This window comes from Condylostylus longicornis, unplaced genomic scaffold, assembly GCF_029603195.1.
Source record: "Condylostylus longicornis isolate FDR11 unplaced genomic scaffold, ASM2960319v2 ptg000115l, whole genome shotgun sequence".
Classification (NCBI taxonomy): domain Eukaryota; kingdom Metazoa; phylum Arthropoda; class Insecta; order Diptera; family Dolichopodidae; genus Condylostylus; species Condylostylus longicornis.
In genome coordinates this window covers 320,174-330,965 of record NW_026578083.1, presented here as the reverse complement: position 1 = coordinate 330,965, position 10,792 = coordinate 320,174, and the positions used below count along the sequence as shown (strand labels likewise).

General features: G+C 27.9%; 1 protein-coding gene across 1 annotated transcript in view; it reads right to left on the bottom strand.

The window, feature by feature from the left end:
* Positions 1–6,933: 6,933 nt before the first annotated feature.
* LOC129614670 (toll-like receptor Tollo) overlaps positions 6,934–10,792 on the bottom strand; it is a gene marked incomplete at its 3' end in the record, with an annotated part of 40,334 nt that continues 36,475 nt past the window's right edge. Inside the window, exon 9 of the mRNA XM_055529430.1 lies at positions 6,934–7,080. Within this exon, the coding sequence (XP_055385405.1) occupies positions 6,934–7,080 (147 nt within the window). The remainder of the gene's footprint in view (positions 7,081–10,792) is intronic.

Below are 10,792 nucleotides of genomic sequence, written 5' to 3'. Positions count from 1 at the left end.
TGGCTAAACGAGAAGAGATAGAACGATTTTAAGTGTTTTTTGTGATCACTGGGAGTTCACAGATTCTGCTAATATATGATAATAGGCTGTAGTAAAAATATTTTTGGAGATATTTAAAAAAATCTTTTGCAAAACTTTAAACGCGTTTTCTGGCTAAACTAGAAGAGATAGAGCGATTTTAAGTGTTTTTTTGTGATCACTGGGAGTTCACAGATTCTGCCAATATATTATAATAGGCTGTAGTAAAAATATTTTTGGAGATATTTAAAAAAATCTTGTGCAAAACTTTAAACGCGTTTTCTGGCTAAACTAGAAGAGATAGAGCGATTTTAAGTGTTTTTGTGATCACTGGGAGTTCACAGATTCTGCCAATATATGATAATAGGCTGTAGTAAAAATATTTTTGGAGATATTTAAAAAAATCTCTTGCAAAACCTTAAACGCGTTTTCTGGCTAAACTAGAAGAGATAGAGCGATTTTAAGTGTTTTTTGTGATCACTGGGAGTTCACAGATTCTGCCAATATATGATAATAGGCTGTAGCAAAAATATTTTTGGAGATATTTAAAAAAATCTCTTGCAAAACTTTAAACGCGTTTTCTGGCTAAACTAGAAGAGATAGAGCGATTTTAAGTGTTTTTTGTGATCACTGGGAGTTCACAGATTCTGCCAATATATGATAATAGGCTGTAGCAAAAATATTTTTGGAGATACTTAACAAAATCTCTTGCAAAACTTTAAACGCGTTTTCTGGCTAAACGAGAAGAGATAGAGCGATTTTAAGTGTTGTGATCACTGGGAGTTCACAGATTCTGCCAATATATGATAATAGGCTGTAGCAAAAATATTTTTGGAGATATTTAAAAAAATCTCTTGCAAAACTTGAAACGCGTTTTCTGGCTAAACTAGAAGAGATAGAGCGATTTTAAGTGTTTTTTGTGATCACTGGAAGTTCACAGATTCTGCCAATATATGATAATAGGCTGTAGCAAAAATATTTTTGGAGATACTTAACAAAATCTCTTGCAAAACTTTAAACGCGTTTTCTGGCTAAACTAGAAGAGATAGAGCGATTTTAAGTGTTTTTTGTGATCACTGGGAGTTCGCAGATTCTGCCAATATATGATAATAGGCTGTAGCAAAAATATTTTTGGAGATATTTAAAAAAATCTCTTTCAAAACTTGAAACGCGTTTTCTGGCTAAACTAGAAGAGATAGAGCGATTTTAAGTGTTTTTTTTGTGATCACTGGGAGTTCACAGATTCTGCCAATATATGATAATAGGCTGTAGCAAAAATATTTTTAGAGATATTTAAAAAAATCTTTTGCAAAACTTTAAACGCGTTTTCTGGCTAAACTAGAAGAGATAGAGCGATTTTAAGTGTTTTTTTGTGATCACTGGGAGTTCACAGATTCTGCCAATATATGATAATAGGCTGTAGCAAAAATATTTTTAGAGATATTTAAAAAAATCTTTTGCAAAACTTTAAACGCGTTTTCTGGCTAAACTAGAAGAGATAGAACGATTTTAAGTGTTTTTTGTGATCACTGGGAGTTCACAGATTCTACTAATATATGATAATAGGCTGTAGCAAAAATATTTTTGGAGATATTTAAAAAAATCTTTTGCAAAACTTTAAACGCGTTTTCTGGCTAAACTAGAAGAGATAGAACGATTTTAAGTGTTTTTTGTGATCACTGGGAGTTCGCAGATTCTGCCAATATATGATAATAGGCTGTAGCAAAAATATTTTTGGAGATATTTAAAAAAATCTCTTGCAAAACTTTAAACGCGTTTTCTGGCTAAACGAGAAGAGATAGAACGATTTTAAGTGTTTTTTGTGATCACTGGGAGTTCACAGATTCTGCTAATATATGATAATAGGCTGTAGTAAAAATATTTTTGGAGATATTTAAAAAAATCTTTTGCAAAACTTTAAACGCGTTTTCTGGCTAAACTAGAAGAGATAGAGCGATTTTAAGTGTTTTTTTGTGATCACTGGGAGTTCACAGATTCTGCCAATATATTATAATAGGCTGTAGTAAAAATATTTTTGGAGATATTTAAAAAAATCTTGTGCAAAACTTTAAACGCGTTTTCTGGCTAAACTAGAAGAGATAGAGCGATTTTAAGTGTTTTTGTGATCACTGGGAGTTCACAGATTCTGCCAATATATGATAATAGGCTGTAGTAAAAATATTTTTGGAGATATTTAAAAAAATCTCTTGCAAAACCTTAAACGCGTTTTCTGGCTAAACTAGAAGAGATAGAGCGATTTTAAGTGTTTTTTGTGATCACTGGGAGTTCACAGATTCTGCCAATATATGATAATAGGCTGTAGCAAAAATATTTTTGGAGATATTTAAAAAAATCTCTTGCAAAACTTTAAACGCGTTTTCTGGCTAAACTAGAAGAGATAGAGCGATTTTAAGTGTTTTTTGTGATCACTGGGAGTTCACAGATTCTGCCAATATATGATAATAGGCTGTAGCAAAAATATTTTTGGAGATACTTAACAAAATCTCTTGCAAAACTTTAAACGCGTTTTCTGGCTAAACGAGAAGAGATAGAGCGATTTTAAGTGTTGTGATCACTGGGAGTTCACAGATTCTGCCAATATATGATAATAGGCTGTAGCAAAAATATTTTTGGAGATATTTAAAAAAATCTCTTGCAAAACTTGAAACGCGTTTTCTGGCTAAACTAGAAGAGATAGAGCGATTTTAAGTGTTTTTTGTGATCACTGGAAGTTCACAGATTCTGCCAATATATGATAATAGGCTGTAGCAAAAATATTTTTGGAGATACTTAACAAAATCTCTTGCAAAACTTTAAACGCGTTTTCTGGCTAAACTAGAAGAGATAGAGCGATTTTAAGTGTTTTTTGTGATCACTGGGAGTTCGCAGATTCTGCCAATATATGATAATAGGCTGTAGCAAAAATATTTTTGGAGATATTTAAAAAAATCTCTTTCAAAACTTGAAACGCGTTTTCTGGCTAAACTAGAAGAGATAGAGCGATTTTAAGTGTTTTTTTGTGATCACTGGGAGTTCACAGATTCTGCCAATATATGATAATAGGCTGTAGCAAAAATATTTTTAGAGATATTTAAAAAAATCTTTTGCAAAACTTTAAACGCGTTTTCTGGCTAAACTAGAAGAGATAGAACGATTTTAAGTGTTTTTTGTGATCACTGGGAGTTCACAGATTCTGCTAATATATGATAATAGGCTGTAGCAAAAATATTTTTGGAGATATTTAAAAAAATCTTTTGCAAAACTTTAAACGCGTTTTCTGGCTAAACTAGAAGAGATAGAACGATTTTAAGTGTTTTTTGTGATCACTGGGAGTTCGCAGATTCTGCCAATATATGATAATAGGCTGTAGCAAAAATATTTTTGGAGATATTTAAAAAAATCTCTTGCAAAACTTTAAACGCGTTTTCTGGCTAAACTAGAAGAGATAGAGCGATTTTAAGTGTTTTTTGTAAAAAAATCTCTTGCAAAACTTTAAACGCGTTTTCTGGCTAAACTAGAAGAGATAGAGCGATTTTAAGTGTTTTTTGTGATCACTGGGAGTTCACAGATTCTGCCAATATATGATAATAAGCTGTAGCAAAAATATTTTTGGAGATATTTAAAAAAGTCTCTTGCAAAACTTTAAACGCGTTTTCTGGCTAAACTAGAAGAGATAGAGCGATTTTAAGTGTTTTTTGTGATCACAGATTATGCCGATATATGATAATAGGCTGTAGCAAAAATATTTTTGGAGATATTTAAAAAAATCTCTTGCAAAACTTTAAACGCGTTTTCTGGCTAAACTAGAAGAGATAGAGCGATTTTAAGTGTTTTTTTGTGATCACTGGGAGATCTGCCAATATATGATAATAGGCTGTAGCAAAAATATTTTTGGAGATATTTAAAAAAATCTCTTGCAAAACTTTAAACGCGTTTTCTGGCTAAACTAGAAGAGATAGAGCGATTTTAAGTGTTTTTTGTGATCACTGGGAGTTCACAGATTCTGCTAATATATGATAATAGGGTGTAGCAAAAATATTTTTGGAGATATTTAAAAAAATCTCTTGCAAAACTTTAAACGCGTTTTCTGGCTAAACTAGAAGAGATAGAGCGATTTTAAGTGTTTTTTGTGATCACTGGGAGTTCACAGATTCTGCCAATATATGATAATAGGCTGTAGTAAAAATATTTTTGGAGATATTTAAAAAAATCTCTTGCAAAACTTTAAACGCGTTTTCTGGCTAAACTAGAAGAGATAGAGCGATTTTAAGTGTTTTTTGTGATCACTGGGAGTTCGCAGATTCTGCCAATATATGATAATAGGCTGTAGCAAAAATATTTTTGGAGATATTTAAAAAAATCTCTTACAAAACTTTAAACGCGTTTTCTGGCTAAACTAGAAGAGATAGAGCGATTTTAAGTGTTTTTTGTGATCACTGGGAGTTCACAGATTCTGCCAATATATGATAATAGGCTGTAGCAAAAATATTTTTGGAGATATTTAAAAAAATCTCTTGCAAAACTTTAAACGCGTTTTCTGGCTAAACTAGAAGAGATAGAGCGATTTTAAGTGTTTTTTGTGATCACTGGGAGTTCACAGATTCTGCCAATATATGATAATAGGGTGTAGCAAAAATATTTTTGGAGATATTTAAAAAAATCTCTTGCAAAACTTTAAACGCGTTTTCTGGCTAAACTAGAAGAGATAGAGCGATTTTAAGTGTTTTTTGTGGTCACTGGGAATTCACAGATTTTATAATTCTTATGTATGTATATAGTATAAATAATACATATGAATAATATATATACGGTAATGAGTAAAGAAAATTTGATATTATTTCGAAAATTAAAATTTTAAAATGAAATTTTACGGATACATCTATTATATATTAAAATTATTTAACCACATAACATTGACAAAAATATTGGGGTAAATATTATTTTAAAATTTTCTTATTTTAAAATGAGTTGAAGCGTACATTTTGCATTAGAATAGTATGATTTGATTAAGTATTTTACCCACACAAGACACAACCCGCATAACATAAGACATATTTACCCACATAAACCCATATAAGATGTATGATATTATTAAAATTTAATTAAAATTCAAATAGTAACAATGTGTTGAAATATTTTATTATTTCTTACAATTTATTTGTATTACATAGAATATGAAAATATGTCTGTCGGGAATGAAGTTCACATGGAAAACCGCTAAAAAGTGCGAAAATTTCTGTCTGGAATGAAGTTTGTATGGAATATCGTAACAAATACCAAAATATAAACGTTTGTCTAGAATGCTTAGAAAGTTAGAAAATTTCTGTCTGGAATGCATTATTCGTTACGTCTGATTTCATATAAAATATCATGACATATTACGGTTTTCATTAAAAATTTTTCTCAATTCAAAATATTTACCTCGAAATTTAAATACATAATTTTGTTTTACTTTTAAATAAATGAGAATTCTCTCTTCCGATTCTCTCTGTTAAATATTTCTCAATTGAAGTGAATTAAGTCACATATAATATGAAAATAGAAATAAGTGACAAAAAATGCGATAAATATAATGACATTTTTTTATTTTTATTTTTAATTATGATAAGAGAATGTTAATTTTAAATAAATTTCTCTTAAACAAAATTATTCTTTGACATTTGATATTTATAATGACATTTAATTATCACTTTCTATAAGTGAGTTTATACATTTAATTGCTATTTATAATTTTGGTGTTAAATAAATGTTTGTGATTAAAATGTCTAAACTTTTTATACGTATCTCTTTAAAAGTATTTTCATATTTCCTTGACATTTTTATAATTTTAAGCAAATTAATACACCTATGCAAATTATATAATATTGGGTAAATAAAATTTTTGTTGAACTTGTATAAATATGTAAATAAACATGTAATTTAATTTAATAATTTTCAAAAAATTTTTTAAAAAAGATCATAACGTTCTTGATCTCTTCCTTTTCCTCTTTCTCTCTATTATTTCTTTATTATTTTTAATGTTATGCATGTAATTTTTTCCAAAGAAATACAAGAAAATATTATGTAAATAAAATTAAATACATTCATAGTAATGAAAAAAGAATACTATCAGAAAAAAAAAAGAATGAAAATTACAATCAAAAACATTTCGAAAATAAAAAGCAAAATAAGAAATTTTGAACAAAAAACAAAATTAAGAAAACCAAGAAATAAATGAAGAGCAAAAATTCTAATCCTAAAATAATGTCTCATGACGTAAAGATTGTAAATGTCATGATAGTAACGAACACATGTGTGTTTAATGCAAATTTTTGTTAAAGTAAGAGCAACAGCAACAACCAACTAAAATGTTTTTTTTGACAAGCATACGAGTATATATTTGTTTGTATATAATGATTATATTGTACAATACATACATACATGTATGTACTTATAAGAATTATTATGTATATATGAAAAAGAAGTGATGTTTTTCTTTTCCTGTATTTTATGTATAATGATATTTTCTTACAAACAGAAATAATGATTATACTATCATGATGATAATATGATTACTATTGTGATAGCAATGATTATATTCATAATGTTAACAGTGATATTGATGATGGGATACAATACATACATATGTAATATAAAACTGGATATTAAATGAATAAAAAACTAAGAAAAATAAGAAAAATGAAAAAAACTTATGAGCCAGTACCAGTAAAATACACTATAGAAATGAGAGAGCAAAAAAATAAAAACAAAGAAACAAGAAAATATTTAAGGTTAAGTGAACGTGTGCGAAAATATTCAAATATATATACGCATATAACTAAAAATATACAAAATTCCTAGAAAGAATGAAAAATACAACAAAAAACAAAATATAAAAAATAATATTAGAAGAAGAAGAAATAAGAATATACTTACATTTCTAACGATATCTATTAATGTTCCCATGTGACATGAATCACAAATTAGTGGATTGTTGTCAAGCCTAACATTTCGTATATCTTTAATCCTTAGGGCAGAATCATCATTTATTCCTTTCAACTGATTCCGTGACAAATCCAAAAACTTTTTATTTCATACATATAATGTCAAACGTAGAAAGAGAGAGAAAAAAAAAAATAGAACAGAAACAAAAATGTCAAAATTTTTTTTTTTTTTTTATTTTAATTTTTTCTTATTATTATTTATTTTTTCATATATATGAATTCATAATGTTTATACGTACAATATATAGTATGTGAGTTTTATAATGTGTACAATTTATAAAGTATGATGAATTCAAATATATTATTATAATATGAAAATAAACAGCACCCAATACAGAAAAAAACAAAAAAAAAATTCATAATATATTTAAAATGACAGCACCAAATATACAATAATTTCTGTAACCAGCAATAACAGCAACAACAACAACAAAGTTTTCATAAGATTTACAAGAAAATTTTCTTACAAACTTTTATTATTATTTTTTTTCTTTCAAAAAAATTCTGGAAATATAGGAAAATAAAGGATCTATGTCAGATGAAGAGAGAGAAAGAGAGAGAGAAACGGAGAGCGAGAGATTATTAAAAACGTGTACCACCACTATTCAGTGAGTTAGAATGAAGTGAAAGTGATAGAAGAGACAGAATAAACGGGAGAGGCTGAAATGAAATGAATAAGAATTTGAAATGTTTCTTTTTTCTTTATTAAATTCTCTTTTTATTATTAAATATTTTTTGTTTGATATTTTGTTTTTTTTTTTTTTTTATTCCTTTGAGATAAAAAAAAAATTTATCTGAGACTTAAAGGATAACATGTAAAAACGATATTAATAAAGTAACAAAATTTCTCTTCTTGTTTATTTTTTTCTTTCTCTCTCTCTCTCTCTCTCTCTTCTTACTTTTGTTGTTGTTTTTGTTTTAGTAACGGTTTAGGTATAACATCCTTGGATATTAACTTAAAATTTTTATAAGAGTAATGTGTATTAAATTGTCGTTTCCGGTCAATTGATCAATTTTTTTTTCTGATATTTTTTTTTTAACTTTTATTTCGATTTTTTTGCATCAAAAAAAAAAAAAGTAGCTCTTAGATGATTTTTTTTTTCTCACTTGTGTAAACATCAAGGATATTCATAATGATTAAAATGAAAATGATTTAATGTTACCCAATCCCTTATAATATTTTAGTTTTCTAAAAGTTTTGAGGCTAAATAACAAAATTAATTTTGATATGATCCGAATATTTTTAAATTCACTATTATGTTTGTGGTTTCTTATGAGTTTCTTTATGATTTTACACTATATTGAGATTTATTATTAATATTGTACTTTAGTAAATATTAATTTTGTATTATGAGATTTAACGATGATATACAATTGAATTCGGGTGTATTTTTGAATATATATACTTTTTTTAAGATACCAATGCGGGACTGTGTTAGTGTTTTATGTCGGGTCCTTTTAATAATGTATTTCATTCCGAACTAATGGAAAGTTGCTGGAAACAAACAAAAGAAATAATGCTTTTGTGTGGTTCATCGAAGATATTTGCGCAGAGGATATTTTTTGTTAGTAGTCAGAGACGAATTTGAATAGTGGGAGGACAAGATTCTGAACAAATGGAATGTTAAAAGCTGCATAGCTTTAGAGAGATATAGAGTGATAAAAATTGTTACGTTTTAAGCAAAAAAAATAGTCTTGTAAACTTCTTGATGCTTCTCAATAAAGTGGCAAGATAAGATGTTCTATGGTTTCTATTGAGTTGTATTTGAATGAAATGTAAACTTTGTAAACGAATTTTTTGGAAATAGTAAAGCACAGTTTGAAATTTTCTGTTTTATAAAGACGGAAACGGCTTGTTTGTTTACTATCGTTACTCCTAAAATCTGAAAAATTTTTGATCTGACGGTCAAATTTTTCTCACAAAATTTAAGTACCACGTTATACAAAAATTATATATGAATTTATTTATTAAACTTTGAACTTATTAAAAAAATTATTCAAATATTTCATGAATCTGAAGTGGTCCTGGTAATCAATTGATGGTGTTTTTTTGTTTTCCGAAATAAATTATATACTGTTTGTACCCAATAAAAGTTTGGTTAATATTTTTGTAGTCATATCGTTATTAATAAATAAATTTAAATATTGCAAATATTGAAAAAAAAAAATATAAAATCATAAATAATTTTTATAAAAAAAAAACGAGAAAAAATAGAGTTGACCATGTCATCTCTGTGATATCCGTACGAATTCCTTATCCTATGTACGAGTAAATATGCCATAAATGACTATGGGGCAGACTATGACTTTAAATTGCCGTAATAACATACCAATGGAAAATTTCAGTACTGTGATTTAAATATTTTTTAAGATGTGGAGAAACTACTATTGAAGTTGTATGGCAGCCACTACAGGGAGTCAAGAAATTTCAACGATTTTTATCACACATAACAGCCCTAATAATACACTTGTTTTCATGAAATTTCTATATTATAGCTCTAATATATAGCTCCAATAATTTCTGTGATAATACCAAATAACTTTTGGATATGTATGGCAGCTTCCCGAACCAGTTTTTTAATCATATCCAATTTAAATAGGGTTCTAACATATCAGTCTATTGTGAAAACTAAATCGACAGAATGACCGACAAACTAAATCGGCTCAGAATTCGACGCTAATCAAAAACTTATACTTGATTCTATATCGCAGACCATTATTTCTTGGCGTTACAAACGGTAAGGTAGATTTAGTATACCCTTCGAACATACGTTCGTACGGGGATAAATATTGCAAATACTTATCAGGCGTATCCTTACTTGTCAAAAAATAAATAAAAAAAAAATATATTTTATACACATGATAAAATATTCAAAGTTTCTTTTTCATGATATTTTCCTGCTGATTGATGGGCACTATATGCATACATAATGAACATGTCAATATATCAACTTCAAATCAATATATACATAAGATATATCCTTGCGTATATACGAGATGAATCCTTTCCTGTTAGTTAAATATAACACATACTGCAATATTTATAGAGCACATGTGTATTTTTTTATATTTTTTTTTATGGATTCTGATGAAAAGTTTCTGATGCTGAAAAAATATTTATTTTCATGAATTTATCATTTATGAAATTACTTTGTAAAATTTTCTCTATATATACAAATTTACAAATTGGTCATATAAATAGTTTAGATGTTCCGTACTAGTATTCATCGTGCTGCTTTTCTCTTGCTAAAGATGACAATTGTACAATATGACACTGATTGACTTTCAATGAAGTTGCAACTAAATTGCAAAATAATCATGGTTATAACAATCAAAAACTAGAGTTCAAGCTGATCTATATCTGGATTGTAACGCAAAAAAAAAAAGCAATTTTATCCTATTCTATTCTAAAATTATTGTTCTAAGTGGAATAAGTTGAATTTTCCTTGTATTCTATTATTGAAACTGATACACATATTGAAATGTATTTGATTATTACGACAAATCGGCTTTGTTCTTGGAATCCTCCAATAATGTTATAGTAAATAATAAAAATGCCTGGCGCATCAATATTGACGCAAGAAATTTCAAGTCATCTCTTCGAAAATTTAGTGCAAACAGATGTAATTTAGTAGGAAACATTTAGTCGTCCTATTGTGATATCCCACTCCAAAATAAAATTACTACAACTAGATTTAGAACGCACATATTTAACATCCACCAAAGACATGACCCTGCTAAGTTCATTAATTATCTGCCGCCCAACACATCACTGTTTAATAAGTTATATC